The sequence below is a fragment of the Diplotaxodon limnothrissa genome, linkage group LG13 (assembly GCF_057381915.1).
Source record: "Diplotaxodon limnothrissa isolate DT_005_m linkage group LG13, D_limnothrissa_male_GT1.1, whole genome shotgun sequence".
Classification (NCBI taxonomy): Eukaryota; Metazoa; Chordata; class Actinopteri; order Cichliformes; family Cichlidae; genus Diplotaxodon; species Diplotaxodon limnothrissa.
Window position 1 is genome coordinate 6,035,154 of NC_140608.1, and position 26,481 is coordinate 6,061,634.

At 41.2% G+C, this 26,481-nt stretch overlaps 1 protein-coding gene across 1 annotated transcript in view; it reads right to left on the reverse strand.

Annotated features, from left to right (window-relative positions):
- The window catches only part of ccdc88ab (coiled-coil and HOOK domain protein 88ab), a 61,933-nt gene that overhangs the window by 9,975 nt on the left and 25,477 nt on the right, over nt 1–26,481 (reverse strand). The window contains exons 4-25 of the mRNA XM_085369699.1: nt 23,773–23,842; nt 17,781–17,839; nt 16,912–16,995; nt 16,645–16,785; nt 15,855–16,027; nt 10,332–10,413; nt 9,642–9,800; nt 9,075–9,221; nt 8,832–8,976; nt 8,077–8,255; nt 6,974–7,111; nt 5,677–5,860; nt 5,387–5,517; nt 4,922–5,215; nt 4,449–4,631; nt 3,717–3,995; nt 3,343–3,467; nt 2,964–3,102; nt 2,120–2,296; nt 1,872–2,033; nt 350–627; nt 42–185 (exon numbers count right to left, since the gene is read on the reverse strand). Coding sequence (XP_085225825.1) covers nt 42–185; nt 350–627; nt 1,872–2,033; nt 2,120–2,296; nt 2,964–3,102; nt 3,343–3,467; nt 3,717–3,995; nt 4,449–4,631; nt 4,922–5,215; nt 5,387–5,517; nt 5,677–5,860; nt 6,974–7,111; nt 8,077–8,255; nt 8,832–8,976; nt 9,075–9,221; nt 9,642–9,800; nt 10,332–10,413; nt 15,855–16,027; nt 16,645–16,785; nt 16,912–16,995; nt 17,781–17,839; nt 23,773–23,842 — 3,473 coding nt within the window. The remainder of the gene's footprint in view (nt 1–41; nt 186–349; nt 628–1,871; nt 2,034–2,119; nt 2,297–2,963; nt 3,103–3,342; nt 3,468–3,716; nt 3,996–4,448; nt 4,632–4,921; nt 5,216–5,386; nt 5,518–5,676; nt 5,861–6,973; nt 7,112–8,076; nt 8,256–8,831; nt 8,977–9,074; nt 9,222–9,641; nt 9,801–10,331; nt 10,414–15,854; nt 16,028–16,644; nt 16,786–16,911; nt 16,996–17,780; nt 17,840–23,772; nt 23,843–26,481) is intronic.

The window sequence follows — 26,481 nt, forward strand, 5'->3', positions numbered from 1 at the left end:
GAGCATAATGTTTAAGGTTATGGAAAAAAGGTTGAGCTGACCTATCATTTTCCTCTTTGAGCAGTTTGTACTGGTCAGCTGTAGCTTGGTGGGTCTGATTCTCCAGGGCCATCTTTTCCTGCTGCTCCTTCAGATTCTTCTCCAGCTCCTCCAGCTCCCCCTTTCTCTGCAAGAGCTGTTTGTACCTACATACGCAAACAGACACACACCTTAACACTTATGTCGTTAGGTCCAGGACCATATTTCCTTGCAAAAGGCGGCCAAACTACAAACTAAAGTCACAAATGAGACTTAAGCTGCAATTAGACTTGAGCATGTGCCCATCCCAAGCTCCTAAACCACATCTCACTTGTCCTCCAAGTCCCTGTGCTGCTGTTCCAGGCTCTTGTGGGAGGTCTTCAGCCCACCGTGCTTTCCGATCAGCGCTTCATATTCGGCTGCCTGCCTCTCGTGGAGCGCTGCCAGCTTCTCGTGATCGCGCAGCAGCAGTTCATAGGTAGCTCTCAGCTCCTCTTTCTCCCTCAGCGCTCCTTCACGCTCTCCTTCCACACTGCTCTGCTGGGTCTGCAGCTGGGCGTTCTGGGCCATCAGGGATGCGCTCTGTGAGCTCAGAGTTGAGTTTTCCACCTAAAAAGAGGACAAAGGCAGAGGGAGAAAAGGACATATTACGCAAAGAGGTGATAAGAGTGATGTGTGGCGTGTGAATAAGAACAGCATTAAGCCCCTTAAATCAAACATCAAAGAACTTGGAAGCAGTAGCTGATGGGGCTTTGGTCTGTAGGGGGCACTCTTCCCTCAACCTGCTCTCCTGCTTCAAAATACTACAAAACATCAGCATGAAAGCTGTTTCTTTACATGTTTTCCTTTATGATCACAGCAGCACCCAGTTCTCAAATCCCTCTACAGACATGACTACTGTGTTTATTCACACTATGAACACACACACACACACACACACACACACACACACGGAGTCCTGGTGTTGCTACAATTTCTACCTTTTTTTTAAAAAACTCTTAACTACCTCTAGCCCACCCCACATACAAATGTCCTCAAACAGTGCCCAATTCAAAGCAACACATGCAAACAGAGAAATAGCTACTGTGTAAATCCCTCCACCCTTAAGAAGGGTTTGAATTACTGCCAAACAGGGAGGACAAGTATAAATCCAGAGCAGAGAGCTAAGCAGCCGGGCAAGGCAACAGTGCAAACAGGGCAGTACACAGTGGAGGCTATAAAGGCACGATGCAGTGCCATCCAAGTCAGAACGGCTAACAAAGCTCTGTTGCCTACTATATGCATGGTTGCCAGCTTTCTGCAAAGTCAATTGCTACAGAACCCAAACTCTCTGTTCTCAAGAACTGAGTAGAGAGCTTCATGGAAAGGGTTTTAATGGCATAGCAGCTGCATTCAAGCCTTACTTCACCAGACAGAAAAAATGGTTGGATGCAGTGGTGCAAAGCACTCCACCATTGGACTATAGAGCAGTGCAGGCGTGTTCTCAGGAGTGATGAATCACGATTCTCAGTCTGGCAATCCGATGGATGAGTTTGGCGGTTGCCAGAAGAACGGTACTTGCCTGACTGCACTGAGACAAGTATAAAGTTTGGGTGATGCGGGATTTTGGTGTAGGGCTGTTCTTTGGGAGCTGGGCCCAGCCCTTTAGTTTCAGTGAAAGAAACTCTTAACGTTTCAGCATACAAAGACTTTTTGGACAATTTCATCCTCCTAACTTTGAGGTAACAGTTTGGGGACGGCCCCATCCTGTTCCAACATGTATCATTCTCTGACTTCACAAATGCGCTTCTGGAAGAAGTGTGAAAAATTCCCCATAAACACACACCAAGCTGTGAGAGGTGTGACGGGATTACCTGTAGTTTGGCATTCTGCGTCTGTAGCGTTGTATTGTTCTCCTGTAAAGAGGCCGTCTGCCTCTGCACAGCCACTATCTGAGCCTGCAGGTTGGAGTTTTGGGTTTCCAGTTGTTTGAGTTGGCTCCTCAGGGCCACCTTCTCAGCCTGCAGAGTAGCATTCTGGGAAGACGACACATGATATTAGACAGGAAAATATAGAACCAAAATTCACACCATAATTCATTCCTGACAGTATCTAAACTTACATTCCTCTCCACTTCAATGAGTCTGTCTTTGACTTTCAGCAGTTCTCTGGTTGCTTCATGGCTTTCTTTCTCCCATTTACTGACAGCCTGAGGGTCTTCCCCCACTTTAGGGGGCGAGCTCTGCACCATCCTCTCCTCCTCCTCTCTCTGCCGGAGCGCCTCGTAGTTTTTCTTCACCTGGGGATGAAAATAGTAAGTCAACAAAATTAAACATTTCAATTCCTGCGACCGCCTGTTCATGGCTCATGTTTTTTCACAGCTTTGGATTAGATTTGTGTCAGCAGGTTCAAAATACAAACACCTCCCTGAAGGAAAGCAGACATCTCCTATAGCACATCAGCCCTTATAAATAGATAAAGTGCAGACAGAAACGAAGAGTGGATAAAATAAATAATGCATCGGCCTTGACAAGTCTTCGATGTTTTCATTGTTTCTAGCGTTTGAGTGTACGAGAAAGATGCTGGGACACGCTGATCTCAAGTGGACAAGCAAGCATATTCAAGTTTTTAATAATGGGGTTTTCTTTAATGTGGCAATGCTAAACATCTGTAAATGAACAAGTTTTATATTAAAGTATTTTTTTTTTTAAAAAGGAGCCAGTTGACATGGTTCAGGCATCTAGTTAGGATGCCAGATGGGAGGCCTCAAGAGACAGAACAGGCTGGGGAGTTCGGGAATGCTTTGGGATTGCCCAGAAAGAACTAGAGTGTGGCTGGAGAGAATGACATCTGGAATAGTCTCGTCAACGTGCTGCCAGCACAACTCCACTTTAGATAAGCAGAAGACGGCAGACTCACAGATACAAATCCATATTTTTAAAAAATTCATTGGTTGTGTTACAAACCGTTTTCAGCTCCTGGCGAAGCTGCTGGTTAAGGTTGGAGGACTCCTGCAGTCTTGCCTCAAGTGCAGCAATTTTCTCCTCTTTGATCTCCAGAGTTGATTTCAGGGTCGACTCCAGTTTGGTTTCCAGGAGCTTAAACCTGACGATAAAGGTTCAGGTCAGTCCAGACGAGTGTTTGTTTTTGCAAAGTGAGTTTGTGAAAGAAACGCTGTTTAAAATCAAAGCATGTCATTTACACCTCACCAGACTTGATTCATTTTAAGCCTTAACTTTAGTGATTGTGCTTTGTAATAATTCTGATTCCAAGCAAGCTGACAGGCTTCTCATACGAGCTGAATCTGAGGATGGTTTAGCTTTTGTGTGCAGATATAATATTCACCTGTCGTCTGAGCTCTCGTCATGCAGGAGCCTCTCTTTGTTCAGTCCAATCTTTTCCAACTCATGGGTCAGTTTCTCAAGATCATTGGTCATCTGCTGAGTCCGCAGCTTCTCACTCACAAGCTCCTAAACACACAATTACATGCTTTTGAATTCCATATTAGCAACAGACATATTATTAAAAATAACCCAATCAAATTGGTTGCAAGGTTTATTAAAAGGGATATAAAAACAAATTTTTAATCACAAATTCTTAATTTTATCAATATTTGTTTCAATACACAATGAATGGCCTCTACAATATATAAATCAAGAGGTTTAATATGTTTTGAGATAATATTTGCAGATGTCTGATAGTCTAACAGCTATTTTTACCTCTCTGAGCGTGACAAGGGTCTTCTTATCGATCGTGGCCTGTTTGACCAGCTCCTTTTTCTCCCTTTCCAGGTCCTTGACTCTCGTACAGGAGTCCCTGAAAAAGATCATCTCCTTGCCCATTGTCCGATTTTCCTTCTCCAGGGTAGTGATGCGCTGGTTGCTATCATCCAGCTTTGAGTCGCGGATCTCAGCCTGCTGCCTCAGTCGCTTGTTCTCCTTTTCCAGGAGCTTTTTGTCTTTCTCTAGCTGGGAGCTTTCCAACTCCAGAGCCTTGTTCTGGAGGAGAAACGAATGTAATGGAGAGCAGATGGTTAAATATGATTTGGGATTACTCTTTGTCTAAATGCCTTGTTTGGCTGAACTTGGACAAAGATTTGCTCAAAAGGCCAAAAATGTATACGACAAATAATCTGGGTTAATCCAACTCAGCTGGGAATCGCGCTATAATTTCAAAATAAACTAAAAAGAATCAGAGCGGCAGTACAATGCTCCTTAAGCACCAGATCATTTTTCACTTTTTTGATTTATTTAGGAGAATTCAGTCTGCTGAAACTACATTTTTTGAGCCAGTGTGACTGACCCCATTAATCAATGCCAACAAAAGTAACAGACGCCTAGAGCTGTCCCACTAGTTGCCATATATTTGAGCTGGACAAATAACTGCAAGTTCCTCAAAATACCTTTAATTCTTTCATTTTCAGTCCATTTCCACATTTAAGCATTACCTACCTCCTGCTCCAGCTGCTCGAGACGTTTACTGGAGATCTTGAGCTCCTCCAGGTTACGCTGGAGGGACTGATTCTCAGACTCCACCTCTTGCAGCTCTGCCTCCAACTGCTGGATCTTCTTGCTGCTGTTCTCTAAAGCCTTCTGCAGGCGCTGGTTCTCAGTATCTAGGCCCTGGTAGCTCACCTGGGAGAGGAATAGCCAGATTAGGAAATTCAAATCATCTATGAACTAGTTGTGCTTCTCCCTGAAGACAACTATATGTCAGATCCCCTGTAACAGCATTCAGTGATAATAAATTACAAAACTAAAACGGATTCTTCACATTCTTAAATAAACATCATCTTCGTTTGTGCCGAGATGGCCACTAATCTTCATTTGCATATATCTGCTTTATTTCTCAAAGAAATTTATTCCCACAGTTACATCTCACTGCTCTTCAATCACATATGTACCCGCTGTATGACCTGTATTACCTCTAATCTCTCAGTCTTCTTAGACGAGGCTTTGAGCAGCTCCAGACTGCGTTTCAGTTGGCTCTTCTCGCTCTCCAGCTCCCTGTTCTCGGCCTCCAGCTGAGCAGCCTTAGCCCCCGCCGAGCGGAGACTCTCAGCTGAGCGTCGAAGCTCCAGGTTCTCCTGCTCCAGTTGAGTGTTTTCTTTTTCCAAAGCCTCCAGCTGGAAGGCCATGTTTTTCAGCGTGTCAAGCTTCTTCTTGAGGCGGCGGCCTTCTGCCTCAAGCTCACTATTCTCCTTCTCCAAAGAAGCCACCTAAACACACACAGGAAACAAAGATGAGAAGCAAAGCATTTGGCAATACCACCAAATTCTTTTCATCTTACTCCAACAATTGCTTCCAAAAAAAAAAAATAATAATAATCTGAATGTGAGATAAGATAAGAGGATGAAAACTTGCAGACACTGTCACAAAATGCACCTGACCTTTTCACAGGTGATTCCAAGACTGGCAACTTTCTTCTGCAGGCTCTCGTTTTCCCTTTCCAACTTCTGTATCTGAATTTCCAGCTCTTCTGCTCTCTCTCCTTTCTCCTTCATAACTTCAAGCTCTTTTCCTGCAAAAATAGATGTTTAACAACAACTAGAATGTTTATCCATAACATTTTTATAGCACATGAGGAAAGATGAGGGGGGGAAAAAAACAAAACAAAAAAAAACCTACCATTACTAACTTGCTGTAATGAACCATAAAAAATAATAAACATGTCACTTACGCAGCTGTTTCCTTTCAAACTCCATCTTATTTAGTTTGGCAGTTGTCTCACAGATCGACTCGTGGAGAATGCGGTTCTCTTTTTCCACATCCTTGACCCGGGCCTCGGCACCCACCTGGCAGCGCTGACGCAGAGACGACACGGTTTGGCTCAGGTGCTTGTTCTCCTGTTCGAGACCCTTCATCTGGAGAGCACATATCAGTTTTATTGAAGGCTAACAGACAACTTTAAGATAAATTATTTACTTTTGGGTGAATTCTATGCTTAGTGACCATTTTTGCAACAACTAGCTTGGCTGCATGAGCCAGTGCTGGAGAAAGACTTTCATTTAGTTTCTTTTAGTCTAGTTAGATAAACTCATTAAAATTCAATTGACATCAAGAAAGAAAACTAATGATGTGTTAAAAAAAAAAGCAAAAAAAAAAGCAAAAAAACAAAAAAAACAAAACAAAACAGAAACTTATTAGGAGTATGCAAAGCTGTTCATGTATTTTGGAACATCACATTAGCCACATCTCATTATGTTCCCAGCCAAGTGCATAGATTTTGCTGCAGTAATCCCAGTGTTCTCTCTGTGTAGCTAATCAAGGCCGGATTTTACAAATCAGACACTTAAACTAATCAAAGGTGTCAGATTTAGGTCTAACGGCTGCAAAGTCCCTGCAGACGGGCAGCGAGCTAGTGCATCTGGGCGACAGAGTGCCAGAAATCTGTTCAGTCAATAAAACATTAGTGGAGTTTCCACTAAACAGTTTTTTGGAGCCAAACGCAAATCAATTACACAAAGATTGCTTTCAAGAAAACTAGAGACTTCAGTAAATTACACAGCCGTGTAGTAGTCGTGTTGTTTTAATGAAATTTCCAGGAATGAGAGTCAGTAACGGTTTTGTGGAGAGCACAGCGTCTATGTCAGAGCCCCATTTGTATTAATGTGTCTGAGACTGTCCAATAAACTGGAATGTTAATTACATTTTAAAGGCACAAAAATATTACGCAATTGGTTTTCAGAAAAGCTGCTCTCTAAATCAGTCAGTGAAGTATCATTCTTGAAAAGAGGCGCAAGGGGAGAGATTTAAATCAAAGTCAGGGCTAGCTTTCCAAAGCTAATTAGCTTTTTACCAAAAACTTTCCACTCCAGGTTATTATTTTTTAGAAAAATATATTTTTGATATTTTAGGCACATTCACAACTGAGTAGGATGTGACCACTCCAAAATATATTTGGATTACTGACTTCTAAAAATTGTGCATATTATTTTTTACTGATGACATGTCATTTCCTGTAAGCGTGTGCGTACCTGTCTCTCTGAGTTTTCTCTGAGGGTTTCCAGAGTCTTCTCCAGCAAAGCCTTCTCCTTCATCAGGTCAGTACTGAGAGATTCGGCACTGCGGAGCGACTCTCTGTCTGCTGTCAGTTCGCTCTCCAACGACTCCAACTGCAAACAATAATTAAAGCAAGTTTGCGATTTTTGTTCTTGGGAGTTTTTCTTATTCTGTTACAGAATAAGAAAAAGATGCACAGGAGATGGTCTTGCAGCATCAATTGTGTGGACGACATATCATAGTCACAAAGATGGCAATGCAGTTATTAATCTGTAACAAATGCTGAATACGTCACCTCATTCTGTCACTAATCTGCAGAGAGACACATAGAAGCAGCTGTTCACACATTAAAAGTAAATATTACTGTGGCTCGACTCTTCCAGCAGCTGCATTCACATTTTAATGTGCTCTGGCTCCTCAAGCCACTCAGAAATCTAACTCTGAATTTTCTCTTTGTGAGAGACGAACACAATTTCAAGCCTTTTATTCAACGGCCACAGAGAGGGGCTTATGTTTCTGAAAATAGCTGAGAAACTTCTCTTAGCAAGGGGCACTGGTGTGTCAAACACTGGAAAAGAAAAGGCAATGCAGGGCTCCCCGGATTTATAGGTTTGCTTTCAACCTCCCATCCACCCCTTTCTATACCCTCTCTCCTCCTTTCTGTCCATTTCCTACTGAGGGAAAAGGTCTAAAGTCAAGTACCAGGATGATATATTTTAGAGGAACTTGGTGCAATATGCTAATCTGATAAAGGACATAAATTTTAGCCTCAAAAAACGATGTAGAGCTGCAAATCTATACTAGAACACACACAGAATACCCACTTTATTTCAGTCATAGAAATGAACAGTGAACAGGACCTACATGTGAAACTATATATCCAGTTTTTATTGGGGAGGACTTGGGGTACAGGCAGGCATTTCTCCTTCGAATAACATAATCGGAAGCATAGTTGTCTGCGTAACTTTATTGAGTCATTCGACAAACATCAGATATGTTTAATCCAAACAGAAAACAGGAATTTACTTTCAGCTAGTTCCCAGAGAGAACAATAATAAAATATGACGTCAATTCTTACTTTCTTGCTCAGCTTCTGGTTTTCCTGGTTAGCTTTGACCAGTTTTGTCACAGTGTCCTGACTGGCCGCTGCTCTGAGTTCCTCAACCGTCTTCAGCAGGGTCTGGTTGTCTTTCTCCAGCTTTAGCAGACGGCTTGACGTTAGCTCATTCACCTCCTCCCCCAGAGACTTCTGAGGGGCTGAAAAATATGGATTACAAATAGCAAATGTTAACAACTAAATCCAAAGAATTCTGTTTTGATTAGTTCGTTACCAGGCCTCTGGAGAACTTCAGTACATGTTGAGGAGCTAATTTAGCCATTTAAATCAGCTGTGTTGATTCGAGGACATCTAAAACCTGCAGGGGCACCGGCCCTCGTGGACTGAGATTGCCCACCCCTGCACTATGGTATAACTTTACAGGTCTTAAAGCCTTTAAAGTGCCATTTTAACAAACAAACTCCCACACAAAGTCTTTATCCAGATCCCTGTCTTGTTAAACCTCTTAACCACTCTTATAATCCAAACGCACTGCTGATCTTTCAGGAGCGCTTGAATATTACTTACAGGTCTTAACCAAGTGGAAAGAAAACCCAGTGGAAGCTGACAAATGCACAAGGGCCATAGAGAAGACACCAGGATTAAGAGCCAATGACCACAGTCTGATCTGTCGGGCCATCTGAACCCTTAATCTTGGTGAACTCAGGTGACTGTCAGCAGCATTTTAACTCAACATGCTATTTTTCGACTTTTCAACTCCGTGGCTCTCCTCTAACCTTCTGTTAGCTCTGGTGTCTTTGATAATTGTTCCAGCTCCCATCCAAGGTGCAGGGATTCATCCATGCTCTGTTTCTGGGCCATCTCAAGCACAAGGTTCTCCTCTAACAGCTCCTTCATTCGCTTACGGTCCATGTCCCGCTCCTGGGTCATTGGGGATATAACAAAAGTTTTCATCACTATTTGTACTTTCCAAATAGTACCGATACTGAAACACCGAATTAAAAAACGTATCATCATACCATCTCCAGGTCGTGGATCTTTGATTTGATCTGTAGATTCTCCTTCTCCAGGAGATGTAATTTGTCGGACCGGGTCCTGCTAGCATCTAGCTGCTCCTCCAGCATCGTCTTAGTCTCCAGCAGAATCTGGTTGTCCTCCTTCAGCTCCTACAGAAAAGCCAGCAGGTAATAAAAGGTGAACAACAAAACTACAACTTGGACATGTGCTCTCTTTAAACAAAAACGTAAGATTTAAATTAATATATTGCATAGACTGGGCTTACACAGTTTTACATATGCATGAATCTTTATATATGTGAATGGCACAAAATATTCATCTAGAAAAGTGTTTTCTGTTAGATTTATAGTTTTTATTCAAGAGAGCACTAACAATAGTTCAATTTCTAATTCAAACATCAATACTTATTTTTTAAAAACTAGCAGTTTGCAGTGAACACAGATATTGCAGTATAGATAATAAGATGGGTCTCATACTGGTTGCATAATATCACAACACTGCCAACATAAACTAGAGTTATTAATATTTGGCTACGAGATCATGTTTGATCTGTATGTGCAGCCCTGTACCTCAACTCTGGCCTTGTAAAACTCGATGTCATGAAGTCTCTCCTTGTATCGGCTCAGCTCGCTCTCCAGCTTGTCCACGCGTATCGCTTTCTCTCGGAGCGAATCCAGCTCGTCACGATAGGCCCGAGCCGACCGAGCATCTGACAGCAGCTGATAGCTCTGAGGGAGTTGGCAAACAAATGTACAGCATGATAATGTGGATTCATGAAACAAAGAGCAACTGACAAAGAATTTCATGGACAAAGATGCAAACAACCAAAACATGCATTAAAGAAAAAAAACAACAACAACAACACTCAGTGAATCTGGAATCTTGTAAAAATATAAGCTATTAGCAACTTTAGCAAGTTTCTTCTGCTACATAAACAGATCAGGCCAGAATGAACTCGCCCCACAAACACCTCTGGAACCACAAGAATTACCCTCATGCACCTTGTTTACTGCAGTTCACCAGTCAGCCTGTCGCCCACTCCCTATCAAAAGCCATGTGAGGCTGCTGCTTCACTAAAGATAGCTCCAATAGCCTGTAATGAGCTAAGTCACCTGCTGACTGATTAAATCCTGGCAGAGCTGCACAAACAGAGGACTTAGAGGCACAAGGAGCAGGTGGAGGGGACATGTAGTCACATGAATGTTTGTGTGTTTGTGTGCATGTAGGTGCACAAGCATGGACGTCAGTGGAGACGTTACCTCTTGCTGAAGTCTCTTGAGCTCGACCTCCATGTTCTCAAGCTCCTGCCTGGTGTCCAAAAGCTGCTCACTCTTCTCCTCTCTGCAAACAAATGAGAAAGGTTAGCAATGGGAAAAAGGTTAGAAACATTAAGCTTTACACTGAAAAATCCCATGCCAAAGGGTTTTTGTACTTTTTGTTTTTAAGTGTGGATTCCTATGTATATCAGTTCTCGGGATGCACAAGAACATTCCCTTAGGGCTGTTTCGACTTCAAAGCTTTCAGCTACAGTTAATCATTTACAGGTGGAGCACAGAAATGAATATATGAACAAAATAAATGATCAGAAAAGTAGTTTCAGTAGGTAGACAGAATGTCAAACTTCTTTTATATTGTGGGCCACATGCAGCCTACTTTGATCTTAAGTGGGTTGGATCAGTAAAACTCCCTCTGTGTCAGTGTAAAGAAGTTTAACTACACATTTAATACCTGAAACACCTAAGTTAATACAACACTAAGTTCCAGTTTTTCTACATGATAAAGAAATGCTGCTGTAGTGAATGAAAGAAAGCATGACTTTACACATAAAGTTCTAGAAGCTATTTGCCCATACTGTCGTGTAATTATTAAAACAGGAAGTCTGTTAATTCACAGAAAAGGTTTAACCCCAAAAAATGTTTTTGGTGTCCTATGAAGGGCCATGGGAGAGCTCTTCATCAGTAGGAAGAGTTGTAAAATAATATGAAAATACAGTTAAAAGTCCAAAATTTGTGCCCTGTTTTAATTTTCAACGCTGCCTATCGGACTGCAGCCTTTGCCGGGCTGATCTTGGATTATGTTTGATACCCTTTAGTTTACGTAATTTGAGAAGCTTCAAGAAGTTATAAGTATTCAGCAACAGGCAGCAGGAATGTAAACCGAGTTTCAGCAGTTAGATCTCTTAAAACCACCGTCAGCTACTTGAAGGCCCCGATCTGTTTCACGTGCTAGTTATGCTCAAATTCCAGCTTTGATTGTTTTTGTCTGAGAAGCTTCTTTGCAATCAGCAGTTATGTAGTCTTTAAAAAAAAATAAAAAATACAAATCTTTTGATGCTCTTAAATCTTTGTGTGACATGTGTCATAGTGAGTAATATGAATCAGTTAGGTATTCAGTCCAATGTATGACTGTGCCACATTTTAGGAAATGCCTCCCAGGCATTCTTGTAACGTTGTGTCCATGAGAAAGGGAAGAATAACCCAAAATTAGGTTTTCAGTTGTGCCGTTACTGGGACAGACGCATAAAAATATCCTATCGTGCCTGGTGTGTATGACCTGTAGCTGTCAGGAGCGTCTTTCCTGCGTCTTGCCCTAAATTTGGTGAGTAATAAACAAACCGATTCTGCTTGACAGCACATTTTGAATAACAGCCAAAGGAAAACAGTCACAGACAAATGAAAAACAGAGTTCAAGAGATTGCATGTCAATCTTTCCCTGAGACTAAAACCCCTGGTGCACTTTGGAGCCAAAAAAATAAAAAGAGTGACATAAAAACTGGGATGGAAACTACAGAATTCAATTCATTACTCTTTTTTCGCATCAACAGTTGGGTCGATCTACTATCCAAGACTGTTCTGTAACATTTATTTCAATGACAGTGAAGTAGGGCAGCCTGACATTTGCCGTCTGTGTTGCAAATTCTCCCAGCTCCTTCCACAGAGGGTAGCTTTGAAGGAAAATAACTGCATTCCTGAGATGCTGCTCTCTGTGTGCATGTGTTTGCATGAATCCGCTCCACTGAACATTTGATGGACTATTTGATTACTGCTCTCTGGAGTCTCTGTCCATCTGAATAATAAAAAGCATCCTTTAATTCAGGCATTCTCGTTCACCTTCTTTCTTCCAAGGTTCACGTTATTCTGTTTTCATGTCATCAATTAACTCCCTGCCAAAAATCAAACACCTGTCAACACCACCCACGGAGATAGTTTTGGACTCTCATTGTGAATGCATCGCAGTCTGGTGCTTATTTGACTGGTTTAACACGCCATGCATGCACAGACAAACAGTTGTGTTAGTTGCCATATTCAAGAAGCCAAGAAACAAAGAAACCTTTATTCTTAGTCTAACAAATATCTAAATGTCCTCCATCTGTTAGTCTGGTGTTATTTTCATAGCTTTAATTCTTTGTCATATAAAAAAGTAGTATACTCTTGTCTAAGAACAAACAAAAGCATTCTCAATAAAAATACAGCTTTAAAATGAAAAGTTAGGACACCAAATATGGTTATGTTGAAAGATTTGTTGTGCTTTTCAATCAATCATTTAGATCCCAAAATGTAACAAAATATTACTTTTTACTTTTCAATATTTCTATCTATATGATTCTAGAACAGTCCAAATTTATATATCTAGGTGAAGCTGTAATACCTCTATATTAAAACTAATAAGCTTTTGGGGGCAGATAAGTGGAAATAGCACAAAAAATGAACAAAAACAGACCACTGTGGAAACAGTGAAACATACCCCCCAGCTCTGACCTGGTCTCCTTCAGACACAAAAAGCAGACACACACACACTTATATGGAGAGACACTGTCTGTGTATGTGCCTGCATCCATAGACACAACAAACAATCTTCCTCTCCCTTAAAGACGGCACAGAAATCATGTGACCAGACTACATCAGAATGGACAGACGGACCTTTTTGTTCCTTGTCACAGCTCATCACATGGCAATAACCTTTCTATCACAGACACAGCAGCACTATAGCAACACTATAGCAACCAACAAACAAAATAAATCTTGCTCTTGTTGTATTGTGCCCCTTTTTAAGTTAACTGAAGAGATTATAAATGTGGGTCAAGGAAGGAAAGATAAGCGAAACGCCTACAGTGATTGATGGCGACCCATTCCCGCACAAGAACTAAGACAAATTAGTTTAAGATCATTCAAGGTGAGATGTTTTTAATGTGACAAGGAAGTGGCTGATCTGCACCTCAATCTAAGATACAATCAATTGTTGAAGAACCATAATTTAGTCCTTTAAGTTAGGCCTCATACAAACATTTCGTTTAAACAAAGGAAACAAAACAACGCATCCTTCGACAAACAGGAATCTACCCTTTTGACTAATCAACAACCTGTTTAAACTGGAGTGAGTCGACAGTTAAAACTGAGAATGAGGCTAATCCATGACGTAGCACATTAGCAAATATTGCCTTATAAGAGACCAAAACCCTTTAGAAGTGATAGCCTACATTATACATTAACAAAATGTGAATATTATATAATGTGAGCAGAACTCACATCCCAGATCTAAATCCTTAAAATTATTATTTGGTAAAATAAATATATTTAACATTTCAATAAGAACACAGACAGCAGCTCACACTGCATGAACAAGCCTGCAATGTTGGTCATTTGTTATGGAGTTCTATCCATGTAAATTAAGCTTTAGCTGGTAGGTAGTTGGACTTCTTTTTCTATAAATTTAAGAAGTGCTCAGGACTTTCTCTGACTCAAAATGGGTCTTTGTGTAATAGATGGCTGTCATTTCTCTTAATTTGATAAAGAAAATGAGGGTACGCTTGACTAAATGAAACATACATGAACAAAACTACTTGAGTCCTGGTGATTTTCCCCCAAGTTAACCTCTTTGCGGTGAGCTAACATTTTTGTCAACACAGGGCTTGCACTCATTTAAATGCTGTTATGGTGACAGATTCACTTCTTTCCAGCAAATTAGATCCACTCAAGTGTGTAAACAATTTCCTTGACATAGTCTATGTCAGGACTGATAACAGCCTATCACAGGAATCCAATTCATGATTATTTCAGCTGGAACAGAAAACATGAAAATCAACCTCTGTAGAGTAAAACAGTTCCTGCAAAGTTGTTAAACAACACCAACTTCAAGGCACCAGCCAGTCTGTCAGGACAGGTACAAGTTAAGTTCATTCGTGCAGCACTACAGGGAGTGCAGAATTATTAGGCAAGTTGTATTTTTGAGGAATAATTTTATTATTGAACAACAACCATGTTCTCAATGAACCCAAAAAACTCATTAATATCAAAAGCTGAATGTTTTTGGAAGTAGTTTTTAGTTTGTTTTTAGTTTTAGCTATTTTAGGGGGATATCTGTGTGTAGGGTTAGGGTTAGGGTTACAAGGTGAACAAGGAGGCCATGTCATTAGTTTTTCTTCTTTTATACCCTTTCTTGCCAGCCACGCTGTGGAGTACTTGGACCCGTGTGATGGAGCATTGTCCTGCATGAACATCATGTTTTTCTTGAAGGATGCAGACTTCTTCCTGTACCACTGCTTGAAGAAGGTGTCTTCCAGAAACTGGCAGTAGGACTGGGAGTTGAGCTTGACTCCATCCTCAACCCGAAAAGGCCCCACAAGCTCATCTTTGATGATACCAGCCCAAACCAGTACTCCACCTCCACCTTGCTGGCGTCTGAGTCGGACTGGAGCTCTCTGCCCTTTACCAATCCAGCCACGGGCCCATCCATCTGGCCCATCAAGACTCACTCTCATTTCATCAGTCCATAAAACCTTAGAAAAACCAGTCTTGAGATATTTCTTGGCCCAGTCTTGACGTTTCAGCTTGTGTGTCTTGTTCAGTAGGCTTTCGAGCCTACACAGCTTGGAGTAAGACAACGTGCATGAAGAGGATGATGTGGACAAAATACTCACTTGCCTAATAATTCTGCACTCCCTGTAAAATACTTCCACTTGAAGTGAAAAGTTTTCTATTCTAACTGATCCATGTCAGCCATTAAGCCTTTGTCTGCTGGAAAATTACAGCACTTTAAAAAAGGAAACTCTATTATTCATAAACCACATTTAAAAGGCCTCTAAGGTTTCTGAGAATGACTTCACTTTTTCTTCTTTTGTGTGTGGCTCATAACAACAACGAAAGCTCGTGCAACTAATAAGTGGGCCAAGTGGAAATGGACTCTTTGGATAAATATCCAGTTAGACTGTATCCTTTTCTCACAATGAAGGTGATTGCTGATCACGAAGAATCTGATGAAGTTCAAATACTGATCCTGATGACCGTGCAAGATTTTATCTGCCCAGTTCAGATCACATTTGTGACACTTGCAACAGTAGGAAACAAAATTGGCACCCACAGAGATCCATTTACAGTTCTAGCTTCTTTTTTCTGTTCCCTGTGCTTAATTTAAATGGTAAATGGCCTGTATTTATATAGCGCTTTTCTAGTCCCTAAGGACCCCAAAGCGCTTTACATATCCAGTCATCCACCCATTCACGCACACATTCACACACTGGTGATGGCAAGCTACATTGTAGCCACAGCCACCCTGGGGCGCACTGACAGAGGCGAGGCTGCCGGACACTGGCGCCACCGAGCCCTCTGACCACCACCAGTAGGCAACGGGTGAAGTGTCTTGCCCAAGGACACAACGATCGAGACTGTCCGAGCCGGGGCTCGAACCAGCAACCTTCCGATTACAAGGCGAACTCCCAACTCTTGAGCCACGATCGCCCCAATTTAGATAATTATTGAAAAAGCTGATATGGTGGTTGCACTCACAGTTCCTGCCGAAGGCGTCTTATCTTGGCCTTGGCATCAGCCAACTCCACAGAGAGGTGCTGTCGGCTCTCAGTCCTCCTCATACTGGGAGAGTCACCGGGAGACTGGGTTGAACAGGGAGCCAGTGGAGAGAGCTGCACACAGTCTCTCTCCTGGGTAAGCTCGACTATAGTCTGGATGGGAGCAGAAAATAGAAGGTGAGGTGTTGTGTAAGTGCTAAGAGGGAAAAACAAAGAGGAGATTCACTGATTCAACGGAAGGACTCCCACCACCCAAAAACTAGAACAGAATAAAAAGTGCACACAGTCCCACATACAGCCCATTTTGATCTACTGCCCCCGACAGGAAATGGGATTTTAATTGAAAGCGGCTGGACTACAGTGATAATCTGGAGGCTATTAGAACCCCCTGACACACACACACACACACACACGCTGTATCTGTCATTGGGATCTGCACCCCATGGGTTGGAAACTCAATGACGCACGAAGTCAAAGTCAAACACACACACACACACACGCATCCATGCGACAGTTAACAGTTTCAACCCTTCCTTCCTGAGGTTTCTCTTGTGTGGTAACATGAAAAAAGGAAAAATTTCCACATAACCCTGTTCGAAAGTGACCTAAAGATTTTCATCAGCAAATCTCCCCCAACAACAGAGAGAATTTCAATTCATTAAATTTTCTACACTTCTTTGTTCTTTGGTCTGCATTGTTTATGTACTTTGTCATTTTACTAATAAGCCTAAATAAGTGTATATTCACACACATATACAGTATGTCATTACCTCAAGCTGTGTGTCCCTTTCATCCACCAGGCGCTTGAGGTGGAAAGCCAGGTTTCTGGAGAGGCTGTCCAGATCCTCTGGAGGTATTTCACCACTTTCCAACCACTGCAGGTCCACTACATTTTCTTGGTTATGAGTCACCTAAAATTACCATCATATTGTCAATAAAGCTTTAGCGAATAGTGAATGTAACAGTGAACACCAGCTGAAAGGTTTAGCAAGGCTTATAACATTTTCTCTTTTGTGTTTGCTGTGGAGGAGAAATACCTCTTGGATACGTGATGCTATGGCAGCTTTGGTGTCAAAGTCCAGAGTCTGGATACGCTCAATGTACTCTTCCTTCTTCTCACACTGTAAACAGAGAGAGGAGGATGCAGGGGCAAAAGTTAAATCTCTAAATCTTCAATGAGAGAAGAAGAGCACGATATTTGAGATGTGACATAGTTGATACTGTAAGTTTAATTGGGGGTCCAGAGGAGGTTAGCAGGCCAACAATGTAAACATGAGCTGAGTGTATTCTTATACATCAGAAAGATGATAAGAGCAAAAACAGCTGAGACAGGCTCTTGAACTGAATAAGAAGATGCAAGAAGATGGAAAAATGTATTTTTTTATTTTTAATGAATAATTCTGATTAGTAGCTAGGCATCTGTGCGTTTTAATGCAGCCTTGTGGTAGGCACATTATCAAGTCAGAGTTAAGTGCATGAACACAGGTGCAGCTTCATTTGAATAAAACAATGGAGTTTGTGAAAGGTCAGTGGTTTTATCTGACGTGCAGTGAGTAAGAGCTGAATGCAGGCTTTGTCATAAGACAGGAAAAAGGTCTGCATTGTCATTCATTACACAGCGTTAGTTGTATCAGAGTTAAAGCTGGCAGTAAATCAAGGAAGACTGGACTAAACAGACTTAAACTCTTCCAAATGTGTTTTTTGGATTGAGAATTAAATTGCAAAAGTATGACCACTAAAAATGACACAAATAACAATGATATCTATTTGACCTCCTCATAAAATATCATCTTGAGTTGATAGTCGTCTTTTATGAATCTTCTTAGTCCATACTTTCACAGCAGCATGAAACCTGTATCAAATGCACTTATGTGGAGTGTTTAGGTCGACTACACTGAGCTCTTACCTGGACAGCACAGCCTAGTAGCAACAGCAACAGTTTCTTCATCTCTTCCAGACCTTGTGCTGAAGGAAGACATAGGACACAGCAGGGGAATAACTTTAAATATGTCTGCATAAAAACCCAAACAAAATTCCTGTGGAAATCAAAGATCATTTGTTACGTGTGTCTTGTTACTCCCTTTATTTGTCTGGCTTTGTGTTCAGTTTTTGTGGTTTATTAAGGAGTAAAAACACAGAGGTTAGTTAATTAGTGCTACTGATTGGTGTTTTGTTGATAGCAGTGGAAGTATTTTCCGCAGCCTCTTCATCACAACAAGCTCAGATCGATTGCATGATGTAGGTCAGTAACTAACTCATAAATTAAGCTTTACAAACTGATTTTTTTTTTCAATTAGTAATAAATTTATCTTAAGGTTGTGTGTCCTTTGGAAACAGGGCTTCACACGACCAAATTCCCTGTAAAAATCAAGATGTAGTAGGTTCAGATTAAAACATCAGCTTCATCTTATTTTAAGACAGGAATAAAATCATTCCCACATTTACTTCCAATAAGCCTAAATTCTTGGGTTGTTCCCATTTCCCCTTATAAAACCTTTCCTCAGATACAGTGACACGATGTTTTCCACAGCGCAGTAGGCTGGCAGGGTGAACACCCAGTACTTCCACATGTCAGGACATATTGTCAGAAACTGCTGAAACCGACAAACAGCTGCTTGCCTGCTCAACAGGCCTGAGCTCATCTGTGTGATTTGGGACTGAACAACAGCAAACCAGGTGGTGCATGTTTGTGTGTGTGTGTGTGTGTGTGTGTGTGTGTGTGTGTGTGTGTGTCACACACTAACTAAGTGGTATAGTTAATGCTAGTTAAGGGCATCTGTGTCTCTCTGTACTAAGACTGTGTTCCCCCAGTTGATAACCAGAGTGTGTGTGATAAGCCAGCTCATCCCGCGGCCCAGGGGGGCTAGCAAGGGCTAAAAATGTCCCGCTAAAACGATCATAAATCCAGATTAGTGACAGCATGTTCTCGATGTAGGGTGGTCTGCTTTATGGGCCAATCATCACAGCTAAACAGCAGGCATACACAAGGACAATTTTCATTGACAACTTTAATCTTCGTGGGACTTTCCAAACGACAAAAAAAGAGAGATAATGAGATGAATGAGTGATGAAAGTACTTTTCACGAAGGACTGAAAAGTACATGTTTGGAGTGGGTTGAGGTGGTTAAAAAAAGCTGTGGAAAGCAACAACTTAAGGGCATTTCACATACAGTGTGGATACAAACGGCACCTCTGAAATCCATACATTCACACAACCCGTAGAAATGCAGACTGGCAGGAAGCGAGCGCATACCATAAACATAAAACCATAAGTGGCCGCAAAAAATGACATGGTACAGACAGAGAACAGAGAACAGTGGTCAGCGTTTGCTTGGCCTAGCAGTCAGCACAGCACATGCTGCTTTCTATGTGAAAGAGCTTTTTAAAGCAACAGACACTGTTGTCGCTCCAGGATGGCAAAACAGAGACTCCCATTGCAAGTGTCTATTCAGCTATTTTACAGGTTTCTCTATACAAATCAATTATGCTTCATTCATCAGTCTTGAATCAGAGGCACAAAAGTCAATATTATTACAGAGTAGCCCTGAAGCTTTTGAGAAATTACCAGACATGTCAGAATGCAAATGAGTCAGATCAGATATTAAAACTTAATCTCACAGCCTCCGTCTGTGTGACAGCCCCCGCCTCTCTGCCGGCTTGCACGTTGTGAAATATCACAGGTAATAATCCGGTGTGTTCACTGCATCCTGCCTCTAGGATGCTCTCTCTCGGCATCCTTCCCTAAAGCAAGTGGAATTTTGCCAACACCGAAAATCTATCTTGTGTGCCAACTGCTTGACAATGTCAGGACCCAACTGTGCCAACATTTGCAGCATTCATATGTGAGAAAATAACTTTCAGTTATGTTAAATATATAGTGAAGCAGGTCTCTTTTTCCCCCCTCTCTTTTTTGAGCATTCCAGCTAGTAGACCTGGAGCTTTGCAGCAGCCTTTTTTCTTCTTTAGGCACTTATTATAGAGATGCTTCAATCATAATATGGAAATTCTCTTGTAATAGAATTTGTGCTGAAGCGCAACCAAGGAAATGAGTGGCAGGTTGTTGACAACTCAGAGGGAAACTTTCTAACCTTCTGGTATAGAAATCAGTCATAACAAGGTCAGGTGTTTTTCCACAAATCCACTGTGCGTGTGACCCAGACATGGCATGATGTCATGAAACATTTTAGAAAAAAAAAATCAACTGAACATTTATGTCACTGCATTTTAAGTATATATTATCATTAATTAATAGTAAATACTCTTAACTCTTAATAACTGTCTCTAGAAAATAACCAGTGCTGTTTTAAGAATGAATACTGAAGTGTGCTTAGTCAGTCACTCATTATGAAGCACACAAAAAAGTGAATTTGGGCCTAGGAGCGTGACAGATAAAACTAATTCTCAGAGCCACTGGGCTTAACAATAGTCTATTAGAGCCACAGGAACCTATTCTAGTCAGGGAAGGGATTTAGCTCAGCAAATCGACTGAAGCAACCAAGGAAAGATAAGGGGCCTCATAGGATAAATAATTTATACCATCAGAGAGAGCAACCGAGAGACAGAGAGAACAAGAGCGAGAAGCGGTAAAGAGGGAGAGATGAAAGGAAGAGACACAAAAGGAGGAAAGCACCACAGCGCACAAGCAACACAAACACAAGGGAAGAATATAGAAACACAGAAACCAAAAGAGACAGAGAGCAGGAGGAAGGCGAAAAGGCAAGGTTGAAAATAACGAAAGAAATCTCCCTCCAGCAGCAAAGAGGTCGCCTTCAATCTCTGCTGGCTTTTTGTCCTCCATCACTCTCCTCCTCTCTTATCCAATCACTTCATCCACCCATTTATTCTTTGCAACACACATCCACCCATCCTTCCTTCCTACCATCCTCTAACATTGTTATAGAGGATCTGCACCTTCTGAGACTGAGCACACTCATCTAGGCTTCCTTTTTCACCACCTTTCCCTCCTCCCTCTTTTATCCTTTAGGCAGGAAACAAAAGGTCAGAAGGACAGTTACCAACCCTTCTTCCTGCAATGCCACAGCAGTGTGTGGGAGGATGTGAGTCAATTATGAGGAAAAACAGAATTGTGTACTTCCATGCAAGCTCTGTCAGGACCCAATGGCATGCATGTCAGTAATAATACTGGTACATGCAATATGATATTGCTTTGACAAGGTGCCAGAGTCTATTCAACCCATCTCACTGGAGCAGAGGACAGGGCAGAGTTGACTAAACCTTACTTAGAGATCATTTTAGAGCAATTGTGCTTTACCCAGCATTTCCTGCACATAGATTTTATTCAGGCAGGCTACCCATTTATATTAATAGCCACCAATCCCCCAGCTCTCAGAGCTAACCCAACACTGGTTTCCTCTCCATCTACTCTGCTTATTATAGACGCACAACTGACCACAACATAGTAAAAATAGGCAGAACTTTTTTCCTCAGTTTCAGAGATTTTCATATCGGATTTTCTTGCTTAAATATATTAATTCATAAAATAAATATTTACACTATATAAGGTATTTTTGCACATGGTGAAGCAAAGTCCTATTTCAAATCTTATGCAAAGACAGTAAATTCACACAAATACACAGTGGGTGACACACAAACAGAGGTAAACGTGCATCTCCACAAAACGAAAATATTTCAGCCTCAGGAACACAAATAGTCTGAGTGCTCCTATACAGTGAGGACAGCCAAAGCACTGTGATCGATACTGATTTAGACTTCGAGGAAATCCACTTCTGAACTGATGTCACCGGAAACTATTTTTATGCCTACACTTTTATGCCCCTCGTAGTTTACGTATGAGTTTTCAGCATAGAGTTAAAGAGGGCTTCAGATTATGGCGTTCTTCAATATAAGGGAGCATACTGTAGGTTTTAGAAATGCTCCAAAAACACTCCACTAATTTACCTTTAAATTTTGTCTGATGATGACTCAATCAGCTTTGTTTTTGGCTGGTGTCAGTGAATAGCATTTTCCATTAGGAGTGATGAAAAGAGGATTATAACTATAAAAGGCCACTCAATTTGCCCAAGGAAAGCAGCTATAGATTAGCTAAGATATTAGTGATGATAATTCACAGACTTTAAAACAGACTAAACAAAGGAGCTACTCTGTTTTTCTGACATGTGCACATAACCATACTGACCAGACACTACTTGCATGCACAAGGGAGTGTTTGTCTGTGCATATAACCCTGCATGTTTATGCAAGGGGAACTAGGGTTAAACCAGAGCCTTGAGGGGGGTACTACAGTGCATTCCCACTGTTCACTGTTGTGAAGACACCCCTCCCCCATCCACCAAACACACATGCATGCACTCACACACATGGAGAGCTGTCCCCTGCCCCCCCTAATGGGAGCATAATAAAAGCCACATGGCCAATGACTTTCAGCTGGCAGTCACTGAGCCAGCAGCCAAGCTCCACAGCTAGCACTGGTCTGACTGGCTGCTGCCTTGCTGAGTGATTATCTGATGAGCTACAAGGTAAAAAGCACTAGATGAGTGAAGTCTTCCTGCTTGGTCTGGCCCACTTACATGGAGCTTCACTCCACTCGTGCAATGGGTCGACCTCGGCATCCTCTTAATATTTCCTTCAGGACTTCTAAAGGCTGCTGCGTGAGGCTGTGAAAGACTGCCAAGGTGCTGTGAAAATGGCAGTGATGTATTCAAACAAACAGGGGCTGACAAGGATTAATAAACACCAAATAAAAGCAATTATGAAATCTGGTGCCAGTGATCCATACACAAAAGTATTCACTACTTGCAGCCTCTTATTGTTCATTTATTTACCTTTCATGCTAGTAGGGGCATATGAGAATTAAAAAGGGTAATTGTGACCACTAAAGAGTGCTGAAAACCCAAAAATAACAAACTGCTGTGATGAACGTATGATAAGGCAGCTGGGGGAGGATGGGTATTTAAAAAGGTACAGATCTTTCAGCAACATCTGTGACCTGAGCCTGGAAACAATACACTGAAGAGCTCATGATTAAAGTTGCAGACATCTACACAAAAGCTCTGAACCTTTGTGTGGATACTGTTTTCCCAAAGTAGAGCAACCAATCCAATGATCTTTTGTGTGTCTACTGATCTACACTGGCTGAACCCCCTCCAAATTATATATTTTAATACAGATGTATTTCTGCAACCACTACGGCATACTCTTAAATGATGACCTGCTGTTAGTTATCTTCTCCTCAGTGGCTTACTTAAGTTCATGCTGGAGTATCAAGTTGGCACTTAGGGCTGGACAAGTCAAGCTACATAAAATATTATCATGGTGTTCGAACACTTGACTCTGCACGATTGTTGCTTTTAAGGCGACTAAGACGTATTAAGTTGCATAGCTGGGAGCACCAGGTCAAAGCCTTGATGCCAAGGGGTTAAATGAATTTAACACTTTGGGTAATAGAACTCTACAGATGTGGCCGTGGGCGACTTGCTTGTGGTGGAAAATGTGTGTACAAGTTTTCACAACGCTTTCTGAGAATAGAGCTGCAGAAAGATTGTGAAACCTATAATTGGTCCACTTCACATCGCTGCAAAAATATGATCAACATTTTTCATTTTCTGCTGTTAAGTTTCGATTCAGCGTGGGTTATGAATGACATTTAACAGCTCGTTATTGTGCAGAAAAAGAAAATAAAGGCACCAAAGAGAAAGCACACATGAAACATCAAAGCACTGGATAATTTTAACAGGATTAAATTTGCATTCTGATGAAGTTTGGGGAGCTCTGCAATGTTGAATGTCCTCTTAGTGAACTGCCTGCAATGCACTTACTACCAGTGCCACTCAGCTAGAGTCAAGTTAAAACCGGCACAGGACGGGTCAGACCGTCAGTCTGTATAATGAAGACGTACTGTTTAGTACGCTGGCACTTACCAGAGAGGGGGTTCCGGCCCAGTATCAGCACATTTGGTAAAGGCATCATCACCAGCTGTTGGAGACACTCCTGTCACACAAAGAAAGAAAAAAAAATGTTCAGCAAGGGAGCGCAATGTCAAATATTTATTTTTAAAAAAAGAATTATGGAAAAGAAATCGAAGCAACTAAATCTAAACCAAGCCCAAATGTTACTTTAATTTGCCAGAGTTCTTGATTATTGGACTCTAAATAGCTTTAGTAGCGCTACATACGTCTATCAGAGGATACTACCATCCAAGATTATCTTTTTTTTTAGCATTGATTGTTTATCAATACATGGCTACATAGCAATAATTGAAATATTACAAGTATGATGCTCAGAGATTTGACAGTGTGGAAGTAGGAAGGTGAGATCCTTCCAAAGAAAGACAATTCTTAAATTTTTAAGAGTTACACACTGGGTGAGGCCAGATAAATCAATAGTATCTGGCTAACCATGAGATTTCGTGCATTGGTAGTGACTGCATATGTGAGATGATGCAAGTGGCAGTGGTGTGCATGTGGGTTAAATAGCTGGTGTGGTTTATGCCGCAGGGCCCTCTACATTCACATTTCAATCATCATAACCAAAATGAAACCAAACCAACAAATTACACTCAGGTAGACAAATGCACCAATGTGTACATCTGCACATACTGACAATGTTGGTGTTGATGCTTTCATTTTAGTCAAATTAAAGGTGCGGCAATGGTACAAAAACAGCTAGAAACAAATGACTTCAAATCATCATAATAATAAGATGTCTAATGCCATTTAAAAGGCTATATAAATTTCCTTTTAGAGGTCCACAACCATAAATAGATCATTTTTCACCCAAACTTTACATTTCTGCTCTCTCTCTGTATGCAACTCTATTCTAGACACAGTGTCTTTCAGACCATCTTTCAGAAAAGTTCTGTTTGCCTTGCATGGTTGGAACAAACAATAAGACAAAAGACTACTGTTGGCTAACCGTAAACCTCATGAGAACACGAGTAGCCATCAGCCAGTGGAGCCAGAACCAGAATCAGGCAAACAACGAGAACCTGCAACAGAAGACACTGTTTGGATGCCCTTACCATTTTCTCAAAGACCCGCACTGCAGCAAAAAAAGGCAACATGGAAACAAACCAACTCCCTCCCAGTCCTTGTTTACTGGTTTAAAATTGGTCTTAAAGTTTCCCCAGTTTCTGCCCCTTGCTGTTAAAATGTTGACATAACTTTGGCCTCTGGGCATATAATTATACCCACATTAGCCATGTAACAAAACAGCACAGAGTATTTTCCTGGTAGTGGTGTGGAAATCTTACTATAATACATGAAATCTGTCTTTTTCTACCAGCTCCTCCTGGACCAGTGGCTGAGCAACAAATCTGGCACGTGAGAACTTTAGTATTTCTGCACCTAAAACGCCTGATGAAAGCACCCTATTATTTTAAATTAATGACAACATCATTTATATCCACAAATGACATATGATGTGATGACGCCATCATGGTGCCAATCAACCACCAAGCAGCAGACTAAAATTACCTATTTTCATCATATAAACAGCATCTACCAGCCCTATTTTTTGTGATCAAGTATATCAGTTTGGACGAAGCATGAAGAGGTAAAAATAATAGTATAGCCTGGGCTTGTAGTAGTAAGGAGTCATCAATGTCTGGCATTTAACCAAGACTTGAAGGTGCAGCCTGAGCTACTGTAAAAGAATAAAAATGTTGGTCTGTAGGGTGCTTGTTCTCTGCCGGAGGTCATTAGGCAAATGTATTACCCGGCGATACAGACAAACAAAACAAAAAGCTGGACCCCAACAAGGTGTTTCAGACACCTAATAACAACTAGTATTTTCTGAAGTAGACAATTCCTTTTGACATGGGCTTTGTAACTTCTGCAGATATTACACATGCACAAAAAGGAAAAAACACAATAAATGAAAGTGGACAAGATAGGCAAAAGGTAAAATATGGCCTCCTTAAAAAAGGGAAAGAAAGGAAAGAAAAGAAAAACAGCAAACTGCCATAAAGCAACATCTGTAAAATTCAGAAAGTTCCAGCTAACCATCTGGTAGAAACTGTACACAGCTAACTGCCACAGTGTTCATGGTCTAAACTTTTAGAGCAGTATAAACCAACCCTAAACCACATGTCTGATTGCAAAGGAAGAGATGGGTTCTTTAAATAGAATATACATAAAGGTCAGCTAACTTGAATATTTCATACTTACCTGATGGCAGAGAACAACTTGAACTCATCTGACCTGACAGTCGACTATTCTGTGCAGTGCACTGCTGCAGTCATGACAACGAGGCTTATATTAGTAAAGGGTTTTGCAGAAGTTCTGCGTGTGCAGTAATTAACTGCTCTATACATACTCTGTGACCTCACCGTAGAAGGAGAAAAAAAAAGGAAAAAAAAAAACTGACATCACTTGGTGGTGGCTGGCTAAAAATTGAACCACATCTGTTGCTGCTTTGAAACATTTCCAAAATAATCAACCAGCTACATTCAGCTGATGAATTCAAAACTGTATCCCTGTATAACTTAGGGAACTACACAATAGGATATAATAGGAACTAAAAAACTACAACTTTTGGCCAATTTCACGTTTTCATTAATAGGCTCTCTTTACTGAGATATATGAAAATATGCATATATTTATGTACACACAAGAAATTTCTAGATTTGC